Below are 14,480 nucleotides of genomic sequence, written 5' to 3'. Positions count from 1 at the left end.
ATTTGGCCATGCTGGCTGGTGCTTGTGGGAGTTGAAGTCCAATTACATCTGGAGGGCCACAGATTAGCCACCCTTGCATTATGCAGTGCTTACATGTTACTGTCACTTCTCCTGTATTAAGCTTCATTGAGAGGTATTTAATTGCTGTTTAATTCTACAAAATCTGATAAATGTGTAGCACGTTGGTAGTTGATTTTTCTGGATGTGGTATAAATAGCTGAGTGTTTACACAAGAAAGCTACCATTAGTGTAGTTGCTGATAGTTTATCTAGACACATTCATTTTCACTATTTTCCCATGGAACTTGACACCATATACTTAAATATCATCTTAACTCTCAGTTTATCCAGGGATCATTAAAAATAAATAAATTAACCATTTGAGTAGGTCATTATTTGTATCTTAAGTACTTTCTAATTATGCCTTAATCTTTGAGACTTTGTCTCCTGCTCTGATCCTTGTGCTGTGTTAAATAAACATAAAAATCATGTGGTGTCAGGCTTTTATTTTGCCCTGACGAAGATGCATTAACAAGGACTCAATTTCCTTATCAGTAAATCATTAAGACTTGCAAATTAAACATTCTGGAAACAAGTATTGGAGACAATGCTCACTCAGATCTTGTTTTTCTACATAGTCCAAACACAATCTAGACTTAGTATCTATTAAATGTTTCTGGAAAGTGCTTCTTTATGGGCCACTTTTATTCTAAAAAGAAAATCTCAATGCATATTGATTCTGCATTATCCCCTATTGTGCTCATTTGAAAACGGAAAACGGGGGTATATCTACACCTGCCCAGTGATGTGGGTGGGCATATAACAAGATAGCAGTTACCATTTCCACCTTCATCTGGGGCATAGGCAAGGGTGTGTGTGTGTGTGGATACATCCCCATTTGATTCCTACATTGCAGGGGTTGGACTAGTTGATCCTCGGGATCCATTCCAACTGTACAGTTCTATGATAACCTAAACAAGGGAAGGGTTTTCAAATGTGCACCAGGTAACTACACCCATGCTTGTGAACAGTGGGATCAAAAATCAATCTAGATTAAAAGCTTATTGAGGATGAGCATGCACAATTCTGTATTGAGAAAAACTATTTATTTGCACTACAGATTGGTAGGTAACCTTAGATTACTGTGCTAGTAAGCCAGTCCTTACAACTTGACCAAACTGCGGGAGGCAGTGGAAGACATGAGTGCCTGGTGTCCTCTGGTCCATGGGGTAACGAAGAGTCAGACACAACTAAATGACTAAACAACAACAAAGCCATTCCTATAGCACACTGTGGGCAACCTTTTCTGTTGAGGAACATGCTTGTTCATGGGTGAACTTTTGGGGTCTCTGTACTGGTAGCGGTGGAGCTAGACCTGATGATGGGAAGAATCGGAGACAGAGTGTTCTGAATTCACCAGTTCCTGGTGGTGCTTTAGATGGAGTTGCAGTCTTGCTAAAAGAAGCTGGCTTATAGTTTGTGGTAGGGAGGGAGGTCTAGCATTGCTTCTTGAGACTCAGCTGGCCTTGGTGACTTAGACCAGCTTTGATCAGCTTAAGCTAACCTAACCAACTATGACCCATTTGGGGAGAGATCACCTTACTACAGTTGTAAATGATTTGATAACCTCCCTGTTGGATTATTTCATTGCATTATATGTGGCACTCCCTTTGAAAATGGTCTGGAAACGTCATTTGTTCCAAAATAAGGTGGCTGGCGGTATTGATGGGGAGTGGTAAATATAATCACATCACACCAGTGTGCTGACATACACCTGTGAACTGACTCTGTCTGCTTCCAGGTTCATTTCAAAGTGCTCCTTTGAATCTTTAGTGCCCTAAATGGCTTGTGGGCCAGACTACTTGAAGTATTGCCCTTTCCTACACATACTACCTCAAAGTGCCTACATTATGGTGTTTAGGTACCGGGTAAAGACCCTTCTGTATTCCTATTCCCTCTATATGCTGGTTTGAGATGAATTTGGTTGATTTTAAAATTAGTTTTGTTGTGCAAAATTGGGTTTATACTTAGTATTTTTAATGGCTTTGTAAACCACTCAGAGTAGAAAATCTTGGGGTCTGAAATTTCAGCAGCACCCTATCCAAGGAAAAAATCTCCCCTGCCTATCGTGTTCCATTCTAAAGAATTGTTGCAGTGCCCCCTAAGCACCTTACCCAGTGCGAGTGAACTGGTCACGCTCCTCTAAATCAGCCTCTGCTGACATGGGTATCATAAAGGGCAACCTAAGCAGTTTCTGTGCCAAAACTGAACCTAAGCCCCAATTGAAATGGATCTAGAAAATCAATGTCTTCCAAGAGTGCCTGGATCTGGTCCATGACCTTTCACTCAAGAACCTCTCCCAAAAAGGGGAGATTGGCAACTGGCCAGTAATTGTTTAGATTTTCCAGATCCAGGGAGTTTTTCTTAAGGAGTGCTCTTACCACTGCCTTCTTCAAGCAAGCAGGGACCACCCTCTCTTACAAGGAGGCATTGATAACCTTCCTGGTCCAACCAACTGTCTAGTTTTTATCAGCCAAGAAGGCCAAGGATCTAGAATGCAAGCAGTCACTGTGACTGATCCAAGGACTGTGCCCGCATCCTTGAGCCTTACCAACTGAAACTCATCCAACAGGACTAGGCAGTGCTCTGGACACCCTTTGAGAGCCATCTGTTGAAACAGCAGAGTCAAGGTCCCAGTGAATGCAAGCTATTTTAGCTATAAAATGCTTTGCAAACAAGTCACAGCAAGCTACTATCAGTTCTGCTACCTCTTTTGGGCTAGACTGTAAAAGCACCCACAGTACTGAACGGCATAATGAGGATTGCAACGGAGGCTACCAAGTATACCTTCTTTGCTGTCTTCACTGCCACTAAGTAGGCTTGATGATGAACCCTCAGCAGTGTTTGATGGCATTTGACGTGAGTTTCTCTCCACTCATGTTCAAACTGTCTCTTAGCTTGTTTCATTGCTGTGAACTCTGTGGAGTATACCAGGGAGCCAAGTGGGCTCCATGAAGCAGGAGAAGGCACTCTGAGGCGATTGTTTCAGTTACCTGAAGCATTAGATAGCTATGCAAATGTGAAAAAATACCCATGCCGTAAATTTTATCAGAAAAACTGATCAATAGCATTTGTCCTTTTGCAAATCCAATGCAATTAGCACTTTTTTCTTAAACCACGCCTCCAATTATTAAAAGCAATGTGCTACAAATCTTATCATTTAGTTGACGGAACAAAGATCAAAGGTAGCTTCATTTTGGAGGAAACTAGCTAAGACAGCAAGTGGCCTTTAATGGGGAGATACTTCTTATATTTCATCTTAATACAAAATAGATAATATATCTGTTAGAAGTTTCAACTATGTCTGCTGTTTTGGAACTCACTGGTTTTGTACTCACCTTGGGTGGCTGGGTAGTGATTGGAGCAACTTTAAAAAACAGTTACTGGAAAGTCTCCACCGTACATGGGAGTGTGATTACAAGCTCAAGCCTGTATGAAAACCTGTGGCACAGCTGTGCGGAAGATAGTATTGGAATCTCCAACTGCAGAGCGTTTGATACACTTTTGGCACTTCCTGGTATGTCTTTATTTGATGTACATGTCCACGTCTTTATCAGTTGAAATAATTCATTGGGTGGGTGCGTGGAAAGTATAAATAGTGAATTTTGACTGAAAATAACATCAATGAGGCATTTCCCTCAAAGAGCTTGTCAGATTATAACAGACTGCTTGTTTGAGCTCCAAAAGTGAAGGATTTTTGAAGTTTCTTGGCATGTCGATATGTGGAGGACAAGATTCTCTTTCCACCTGCTCTGAAAGGTGATGAATCAGAACACATTGAAAGTAAAGTGTGTGTCAGTGCATTCCCTTACTGAAGGTAACACATAGTCTTCACAGAGCTTTCAACAAAATAACATTTTTTGGCTGTTATTAAAAACAGCTAAAGGTTTGTGATGGCCGGTTATTTATCTATAGAGAAGGTATTATTGGCATTGGCAGTGGGGCAATGTATTGTAGAGAAGCAACTGAGCTTTAAATAAGCTATTAAAAAAAATATCTGTACACAGTGGTGTGCCTGTTATTTAGGGGGATTTGTTCGTCACCACTGATGTGTTGGGTTATGATCAGGCTTTGTTAAAATTTATTTTGTAACATTACATTTGAAAATTTGCATTTTGCTTTGCATACACTCAACAAAATCTGCATTGACCTGAAAATATATAGGCTTGCTTTTCTGCATTTTCAAATAATGTACTTCTGGCTTCCATGAGTATTCTGCAGAGGCAATGCTACAAGGATTAATTCCCTTTGGATAAGAGAGGACTGGAGATTTACAATGTATAAGCAAAGCATATTAGAAACAAATACCGTATTTTTCCATGTGTAAGAGTAGGGGTTTTTTAACCAAAAAATTAGGTTTAAAATTGGGGCTCATCTTATACACAGGTAGTGCTGAGGGGTGTTTTCTTAATCTGGAATCTCCAAAAATAGGGGGTGTCTTATACACAGAAAAATATGGTAGCTTCTTACAGGAAGTAGAGCAACTGCTGAGCCTGCATCAGATTCCCCAAATGAACAGCATGGATCTTCACAGCCTTCTGGGCTACTTCTAGTTCAGCTACCTCTGGCTAAAATCTCTCACTTTCTATAGCCTCTTAGAGACAGTATAACCTCATAAACATAAACATGTATGTGATGTGGTTGAGAGTGGAACTTGTAACCAATTTCCCACCTGCACACATTTGTTCTGTGTACCGTCTGAAAGTGCCCTTCTTTGCAAATGCTTACTTGCTCCAGTCTATTTCTCTGTTCTTCCCACTAGCTGAAGGGTAGGAGAGACATTCCAGGGCAATAGTATCCCCAGTCATCAAGGAACACCACTGTCCTTTTGTTAGGTCCAAGCCATATTTTGATTTGTCAGGCAAAACCATAGTGATGGGGACCCAGTCACAGTAATAAAGACAGTCAAACTCATAACAGTGTTTTATAGATTGTTTGAGCAGACCATGCCAGAGTTATGACTGCCCTCATTTTACAGTTTCTGACCTTCTTGTCCAGTGTTTCTCAACCTGTGGGCCACGACTTGCAAGTAGGTCACAAATCCTGTGCAAATGATATACAGGCTGTATCAGTAAATCCAAAATAATTGATTGCTTGAAATCTTTCCCTGGTATAATGAATATATCTTATAACTCTCTTATTTTGGTGCCGTGTTGCTGTATTGCAGCTGAATGTCAGAAAGGCTTGAGTGTTAACATTTTAACACTCGGAAATTGCTTTTTGGCAACTGCCAGTAGATCTGGTGACAGCTGGCTACATGGTGCTCATACAGGAAGTTGTCTGAAAGACTACTGTACTTCACTCCTGATGGGCAGGCACCAACAGCACCTTGTGGCAAGCTGTCCATTGCCAGATCTGTCACAGATGAGCTAATTATTAATAGTGATTTGAGGTTTGCTGCGTCAAAGAAAGAAACAATATATTTACTCTATGTTTCAGTAGTGATCTGAGACTACGTGAGGCAACCATCAAACCTTGCATTGACCTACTTGGTTGGTGAAATGCGAGCTCAGCCATCTCACTGATACTTGCCAAAATAGACTTTATTGTAAATAAAACGATTAAAAATATTTATAGTTCATTATATCTAACACTGCTTGTGTAACCTTTGTTTTTAGGATTTTCTTTTATAGCTCATGAAGCATTATCCTGCAGCCAGATGGTCTGGGTTCTTATATTCTCATAAACAAAACTGAATAACTTTGTAGGTGCTATAAATATTTCAACAAATCCACATTAATAGGGGTGTTAAGCAACTCTTGGCTTGGATGTCTCAAGTAATGCATATAAAATAGACAAATGCATGAAACCAAAGACTGGAAAAGATGTCAGAGCTGAAATTCATGTGACACTAAAAGGATGGGTCGGCATATCTGAGCCAGTGTTACCTTCTGGAGAAGGGAGAAATCTTTATTCCTTTGCTTTATTGCTGAATTTGTACAAGTTCCTATCCATTTGCCCAGTTTGTGGTTGAGATGACATGACCTTAGTGAGAAATGACTAACTAGTTGGTTATATTATATGTTTGCTGAATTGTGACTTAACTTTTGGAAGAAGATTCCATTGTCTGTACAAAACACCATTCTTTCCTATAGGAGGTGATAATTAAACTTTGCTGGTAACACAGGATTATTATTTTTTTATCTTTATATATTAAGAGGTCAGGATATTTATTCATGCCTTTCAGGGTTCAGATAAGATAAGAAGTTCCAGGGTTAAAACAGGTCATAATTTCAATTTATGCCAACTTCACTGAAGCTATGATCTACAGCAATGTTAGGGAAATGCTTTGGGGTGCTGGAACGATCCAGGGATGTGGTAGTAGCCCTGGGTCAATTGAGGAGCATGAGATAAAAATAAGGGGGCGGTGGAAGCATAAAGAAGAGAAGAAAATTTTGAAAAACCGTTCATACATGTTTCACCTGCTGTGTAATGGCGCTTATTGCCAGGTTGGGTGGCGTTGTGGGATAGTGACAATGCCTCCCTTGGATCCAGTGATCGTGCTGGAGGCAAAGGGTTTTCCTCGGCTTGGGTGAACCCTTTTTGGCTTCACCCAGGCCCAGGAAGTGGATCGCAGCTTGCCTGCCCATTTGGCCAATGGAAGGTGGGCTGTGGGATGCCGTTGGAGCGTAGTGGACTGTTACTTCAAGTGAACATGCATGGGATTCAGCTGCTTGTTAACTTATTTTTCAAGAAGCTGTAGGCATAAATGTAGATATATAAAAGAATGCAAAATTGTCACTGCACCTTTCTGTTTATTTGCTTAAAGAAAGTAGATTCCCAGGGGGTGCTGAGTAATTATCATTTTTTAAAGGGGGTGGTAGGCCAAATAGGTTTGGGAACCTCTGATCTACAGCAATAAATCATAGGAAAAGTTTAGACTGGCACACATTTCTATGGATGCTCTTCAGGGTTTCAGGCTGAGTTCTCTCCCAACCCTACCTGGAGATGCCAGAAATTGGATGTTACCATCTCTGTGAAAAGTAGGTGCTTTGTCGCTGACCTGTGGACGTTCTTTGTGTATCTACTTATATATTTTTAGAAACTTATAGTGTTTGCACTTCATTAAGGAATGGAGAGCTACCTAGTTTTGGAGATTACATAGTTGACTCTTTACACGCAAGTAGCTGCTGACACATTTGCTGCCTTGCTTATTATATTACTCAGCTATCTGATAAGAGGGGCAATCAAATCTCTGTACTGAACATAGTAGCAGCCTGTTCTTACTGATATATATAGTTGTGATAGTATGGGAGACAATTTGCTTTGCACCAACATAGCAACAGGTCATGTGGCATCCTACGTTACATAAGGAGTTGGGCAAGCAAGCCCCCCAGAGCTAACCCAACCACGCAAGCATGTCAACTAGTGGTTTCAGCAGTGTGACCAGGATGTAGCATGTTGGATTCCTCCCCCTCCTGCCATGTGTGGGGTCACTAAACATATTGAGTCAGTTGGCACATTTGGATTGTTGAGAAAGGGCTGTTGGTGCCACTCACAAAATGGTTGCTGTGGGGAGTGGCGTAAGATAAAATGACCATTATGTCTCAGAGTGAAAAGAGGCAGGGCTACAAAATGATGTTGGCATTTCCCCTCCATTAATGGAAAGACAGGCACCTATATCAGCCATTGCCATGCTTGCTCTCAGAGAGAAGCTCTTTGCATCTCTTCTCTCTTCAGAACAGAAAGGAGAGAGGATATCTGATCCAGGCATCCAATGAAATGTGAACATGCTTATGGGGATGTGTTCAGTGTAGGGGAGGGTGAGCCAATGCAAACAGGAACTGAGCAGGAAGAGCAAACAGTTCCTTGTGCATTGTGGATTTTTAAGGGAATATTTACTGAGCCCTTTCATGCATACCATAGAGCAGGGGTAGTCAACCTTTTTATACTTCCTGCCCACTAATGCATCTTTCTTGATGTTAAAATTTCCTTACCGCCCACCAGTGCTTGATGGAAGGAGGATTCAGCTTGTGCCATAGAACCCCCTACTGCCCACCTAGAATCCTGAAACACCCACTAGTGGGCAGTAGGGACCAGGTTGACAACCCCTGCCATAGAGGGTACTGGTGGGCACACTGGTCCCTATGGTAGCCCCCTGCAGGTCTAACGGAATTTGGGCATCTAAATAGCTACTTCCTTGATGCTTGTGGGAAATAAGTATGATGTCCAGGCAACCAGCCATCGAAACTGTGAGGTTTTGTTTGGTTGTATCCAGTGGTGGCTTTGCACTGTGCATGCTCAGGGTGCCTGTTTTTTACCAATCCCTGCTCCCCACTGCAGTCCCCCCTGGGACCATATGGATTATGGCACAGAAGCTGCAGTGAGAAAGTGGGCTGGTTTGGTTGCTCAGCAAAATAATGTGCCTCAAGTCATGGGACGCAAGCCATTAGCGAGGGGCTTTGTATCTTTGTATCTTTAAGTAAAGGTTAAAAAGATAAAGGATACCTGGACTGTTAAGTCCAGTTGAATTTGACTATGGGGTGTGATGCTTATTTCCGCTTTCAAGCCAAGGGAGCCAGCATTTTTCCACAGGCAGCTTTCCAGGTCATGTGGCCAGCATGACTAAACCGCTTCTGGTACACCATGACAGAAGCCATAGCGCACAGAAACACCATTTACCTTCCTGTCGCAGCAGTACCTATTTATCTACTCACACTGGTATGCTTTCGAACTGCTAGTTGGCAAGAGCTGGGACAAAGCAACAGGAGGTCACCCTGTCACGTGTATTCAAACTGCTGACTTTCCCATCAGCAAGCCCAAGAGGCTCAACAATTTAGACTACAGAACCACTGTGTCCCTTTACCTTACCTTTTATACAAAGTACTCACATAGATCCATGTATGCACAGGGGCAGCCTAGTCATGCTTCTTGCTGCAATTATTATGCAATTAGTTGGAAGATTGAACTGAATGGTCCTTGACCTTGTTTCTTTCTGCTTCTACTCTCTGCATCTGGGTTCTAACTTTTAGAAGAAAGTAGCTTTGCTTTGATGGTGTGCCATTAAATATATATTTTGCTCAAAACTTCCCTGCCTTCTAAAGGAGGTTCCAGGTTTATTTCTTTTTTTTTTTTAATGCCTTTATTTTGCTGACCATTAGAGGGACAATACTGCTTCCTTCCTTCTTTGTGCTCTGACTGAACATAAGTGCTTTGTGAATTGAGTCTGGAGGGGAAGAGCTAGATTGGGACTTAAAAATAGCCTTTTAACTAAAAGGATTCCAAAACAAGCAAGTCCACAGTTTCTGTCCTTATTAAACCAGTGAAAGTATCTGCCAGAACTAGAAATGTATTCTTAAAAAGAAAATATCTGACCATCAAGCGTTATGCTTTGCTCCTGTTTCATAATAAACTTTGTGGTTGCAATTATACCTTGGACTGCCTCTGGATTTGCTGCCAAAAGCAAGGCAGGAGGTAAGATGGCTGCTTAGGAATGACTGAAAAAGAGGTACTGCCTCACCAGAAAAATGGAGGTGAAAAGAGGACACTGTTAGAATCAAGTGGTATATAAATTCTGGTTCAATGTCTACAAATGTCTACAAAGACCAGCAGTAGCGTTAGGGTGTGTATGTCTGAACCTCCATGCGTGCCCACCTCCCACATATATCCCACGCACACTCCCAAAAAGTTTAAGATCTTTAAACGTTTGCATGTTAAGACTATGTTTCCTGCCCTTGATTTTATGCTCACAAGAAATTAACAAATGAGGAATAAAGAAAGATTGGTTGGTTACTTGAAACAAAAGTGACAGAGTATATGGATGTTGTTTTCCAACAGCAAAGTTAAATTTAAGCAGTCAGCATATCTCACAGAATGTATACCTTGATCTTGAGAGGGAAAAGGAACCCTAACTATCTCAGAATCCTAGACATTGAGTATCACCATTTCCCACACTAAAATGAAGAGAAAAGACAACTTCTTATGTAAAATTCCTAACTTTGGTTGATTCATACCATACATAAATGGACTATTTATCCTGTTATTATTGCTGTTAAATTTATATCCCACTCTTCCTCGTAAATCATCCCAGGGTTGCAAACAACAAGTGACAAAACAATAAAAACATCCTTAAAACATATCTAAAGCAATTCTGCTACAGATGCAGAGGCCTCAACTTGCTGAAAGACTTGTTGAAAGAGGAAAGCCTTCAGTAGGCACCAAAAGATGATGCCTATCTAACATTCGCGTGGAGGGGATTCCACAGGATAGGGGCCACAACACTAAAGACCCAATTCCTACATTGTGTGGAATGGACCTCCTGGTGGTGTCCCCAGGAAACCCTCACCTGCAGTGCCATGGCAGATTAGGTATATACTTTGTTGTTTGAAACCTGCAAACTAGATAGATAAGTTTACATTATAGAACCACCAGGCGCTCATTAAAGAGTATGATAATGCTAGATGATAGCGTAGAATTCAGTTGCATAATAGCTACAGAAAACATGTGGCTTACATTTATTTGTCACCTGTTCTTGTCACTTGATTCATTAATCATGTGCTGCAACTCCTATTCATTGGTACAGTGGATTAATAAGTTACTTTATGAATCAATACTTACCGGTGGATAGTATTCTAGGGAATTTCTCACTACATCATAAATATGCTTTTGTTTTTTCTCCACCAGCCCCCAGTCTGAATGTTTTAATTGTTTTTACTAATAATTTTAGTGTTGTATTTGTTTAGTAACCTGCTTTGAGGTTTTTTACAATCAAGTGGTATATAAATCTGAATGAATGAATGAATGAATAGTTAGTAATTGGGGTGTCAATGCTGCTGAGCTACACAGAGTCAAAATAGAAGTAGAAATGGCTTTGCAAACCCAATATGGGATGGAGAGAATAGCTACGAACATTAAACTGGCAAAATGACCACCAGATGGTGGAGATGTTTGCATATAGAATAATTATGCTGGTTGTTGCTCATCTTTGTATGCTTGCATTCTGTCTTGACCATTTACTTCCAGATCTGTCCAGCATCAATCTTTGCTCCTTTCCTTTTTTATGTTGGTTGCTAAGCATGCAAACAGGTATGAGATGAGGAAGGGGAATTTGGGCAACTCTCAGAGGAGAAGTCAGACCAAAAGACAGATTCACATACATGTGGGTAATGTAAGATGTTTCTGACAGTCTAAGGGCTTGAGAGATTTCCTCTAGGGTGGAATCATAGTTTGGGCTGGTTAATCTCACATCTGCCTCTATAGCCACACATTTGGATCAGTGGGCATGTATTGCTGTTTGACATGTCTTTTGCCGAAACTGATACCTTTCTTGGCAAAATTTTCTTTCATCTGCAGCTTATATTCAAGCATGTCGGGCCCTGATGATCACTTCGCTCATCTTGGGTATGTGTGGGACTCTGCTGACATTGCTTGGTTTGAAGTGCACTCAGCTTGGATCCAATAGTGAAAATGCAAAATCAAAAATTGCCATGCTGGGGGGAATGGTCTTCATTTTAGCAGGTGAGACATCAGTAGACCGTGCACCAAAAAAAAAAGCAAAAAAAAAATAAAAAAAATAAAGCTAATTGAATAATACAGTGTCTCTCAAAGGATGTTGTGCACCATGCTGGTGTGGCAGGAGGATTCAAGGGCAATCAAAGAAACATTTTAACATATCAATATAGTATAGTATCAAAATAATGTTTTTTTATTTGAAGAATATGAATTGATAACTTTTCTAAATGAGAGATCTTGAGGACAACCCTACTAGTGATTCAGAATCGCCATTAGAACAGAGTGCTGGAGAAGATGTGTTTATAATTCTATTTTGGGAATGGTTAATGTTCTTATGCAGCTGCATCATTTTATGCTTTCTGGATGCCCCGTGATCATATTATAAAGTAGTTGTGTTTTGTGTTATAAATCAAGCACTGCTAGTTGTTGTTTCTTTTTGTTTTCCAATGTATTTATTTTTGATTAAAAAAATCTATGTGGTGCATGCAAATTTTTATATGTGGCCCAGAGAAAATTTTTTGAGAAGCAGTGGAATAATAGGAAAGGGGAGGCACTCAATTGCCATCTTATTCAACACAATGTAATGATGCAGAAACACATCCATCCAGCAGCCCTGAGCAAATTAACCAACTCAGCTGAATTGAGTATTCAGCTGAAACTCATGAGGCTGAGTAGGATTTCATTAATCAGCTGATGACTTTATTATATTTATTATATTTATATTATGTTATTTCTGTAAGGCAAGGCTGTGGAATTCGTTAGTTCGCTCCATTAAAACGGATCTGTATTGTTTCCCTAGGTCTCTCATCAATGGTTGCTATTTCTTGGTATGCAGAAAGGATCACAGCTCAGTTTTTTGATTCATTTTATGGTGGAACCAAGTAAGTTTACAGACTTGCATGTTGTTGTTTAAAAAAAACTCAGTTCAGTAACTGCAATATGTAAATGGCTTTAGGCATTGTTAAAACTCACATGAAACTAACATTTGGCTTGAATCTTTTTTGCATTGTACGTTTCTTAACAAAAAATGATGAGATTCATAAGAATACTTTGAATGCATGCTTCAGTAACATTCTGCTGCTTCCTGTTGGCCTAGTTCCTGATTTCAGTCTGTTGGTCATGCTGAAATGTGACCAAAGGACAGAGGAATTAATGTCTCTGACAACCATAAAAGAAGATAGGTTGCGGGGGGGGGTGTTTAAAGGATTACTGTAGGTGAAAGCCCTGCTTTGACCCACCTCAGTGTTTGCAGATCATCTATTTGAGACAAAACCCATTTTCCTGCCTTCTGCAGAAATAACCTGGAGAGCGGCTGTCAGATCTCCTAGCTTTCGCCTCCTATATTTGATGTTTTTCCCAATAGCAGCCACTACATTAGAAAAATATGGCAAAATGTATCTGATTTGATTGTAATGATGCTTCTATGAAATCATTTTTTTCCAGATATGAGCTGGGATATGCACTGTACTTAGGCTGGGCTGGTTCCCTCCTTTCTATACTTGGTGGGATCTTCCTGACATGTTCAGCATGCAAAGAAAAACACAGGTAGTTGACCAATTGCTATTACAAGAGTAAAAAGTATCAATGAGATTGTTAAAGATTTCACTGAGCTGTCTGTTTTGTCTGGTAACAAACCCCAAGTGTTTATATTGCTTTCTAAACATTTAGAAAATATATAACATATGCAATGAAATGCCTGAAATAATACTGAAAATGATGGGACTTTCATCTGAGCAAACATGAATAGGACTGGATTGTAACTTCTAGTAAAGGTAAAGGGACCCCTGACTATTAGGTCCAGTCGCGGACGACTCTGGGCTTGCGGCGCTCATCTCGCTTTATTGGCCGAGGGAGCTGGTGTACAGCTTCCGGGTCATGTGGCCAGCATGACTAAGCCGCTTCTGGCGAACCAGAGCAACGCACGGAAATGCCATTTACCTTCCCGCCGGAGCGGTACCTGTTTATCTACTTGCACTTTGACATGCCTGACTCAGTTAAATTTCTCTTTTTAATTACAGAGACTACAAGTATGCTGCTACCCGGCAAGGCAAGGATGCACGTATCTACATCAAACAGTCCGAGACAGTCACATCTGCCAAAGACTACGTTTAGATTTTAAAATGTTTCACATGTTCTAACTCATTACTGTATAACATCTAAGCCCTCCATTCCCATTTCCATATTCCACTTTCAACAGACATTTTACATATATGTAGAATTTCCTTCTGGTAATAGTTTAAGCTACAGTGTCATTTGGGTGTATGAGGACTAGCCTAGTAAAGAAAAATAATATGTAACATGTTAGCATATTCCCAACCCCCCCCCAAACAAAAACAAAAAAACACACCCAGGAGGTGTTTTTTATCTAGTTTTATCTAGTTTTATCTACATTTATTTAGTTTGTCATAATGTTGTCTCATTGTACTAAGGAACACTGTAAACTTAGGATCATTTCAGGAATAAAACGTCTTATCTCTCTCTGAAGGATTCAGTATTTAACCATACAATATGCAAACACTATATGAGGCATGAACTGATTCTGACAAGTTATCATGGACCTTAATAATATTGGTACTACAGTATTTGCATAGTGCTTTAGAGTGTCCAAAGTGCTTCACACACATATTATCTCTGTAACCATTACAACAGTTCTGCATGGTTGATCAGGATAATCCCCACACTGCAGATTGAGGAAGGGGCTGAGGAAGAGAGAGGGAAATTTGCTTAAGGCCTCCTACCAAGGTTGTGATGGAGGCAAGATTCGAAGGGGAAACATTCTCATTCACCTCACTTAGGCATTGCATCACAGAGCTCTCATTGGCCAGAGCTACTGTTAAAGAGACTTTTTGTGCAGAACCTTTGTTACATGTTTTGACCTGCTGCTTATGAATGTATGTTCTACCGAGTGCTAACATCTTTACTGTTTGTGTATATTCAATAAACCTAGAGTTTGTGCTTCTTTATAACAAA

The 14,480-nt window shown here is 40.3% G+C and overlaps 1 protein-coding gene across 4 annotated transcripts in view; it reads left to right on the top strand.

Moving 5' to 3' along the window:
* LOC310708026 (claudin-15-like) overlaps window positions 1-14,480 on the top strand; it is a 19,426-nt gene extending 4,946 nt beyond the window's left edge. For 3 of the 4 annotated variants that reach the window (XM_083505715.1, XM_083505716.1, XM_083505714.1), the window contains exons 4-7: window positions 11,352-11,516; window positions 12,310-12,391; window positions 12,954-13,055; window positions 13,529-14,480. In XM_083505715.1, the coding sequence (XP_083361841.1) occupies window positions 11,352-11,516; window positions 12,310-12,391; window positions 12,954-13,055; window positions 13,529-13,622 (443 nt within the window). In that variant the 3' untranslated portion in view covers window positions 13,623-14,480. Of the gene's footprint in view, window positions 1-3,219; window positions 3,577-11,351; window positions 11,517-12,309; window positions 12,392-12,953; window positions 13,056-13,528 lie in introns of those variants that run through there. The other variant, XM_083505717.1, reaches the window with a different exon arrangement.

Source organism: Podarcis liolepis (assembly GCF_965112155.1).
Source record: "Podarcis liolepis genome assembly, chromosome: 5".
Taxonomy (NCBI): Eukaryota; Metazoa; Chordata; class Lepidosauria; order Squamata; family Lacertidae; genus Podarcis; species Podarcis liolepis.
This window is presented reverse-complemented; position numbering and strand designations above follow the sequence as displayed.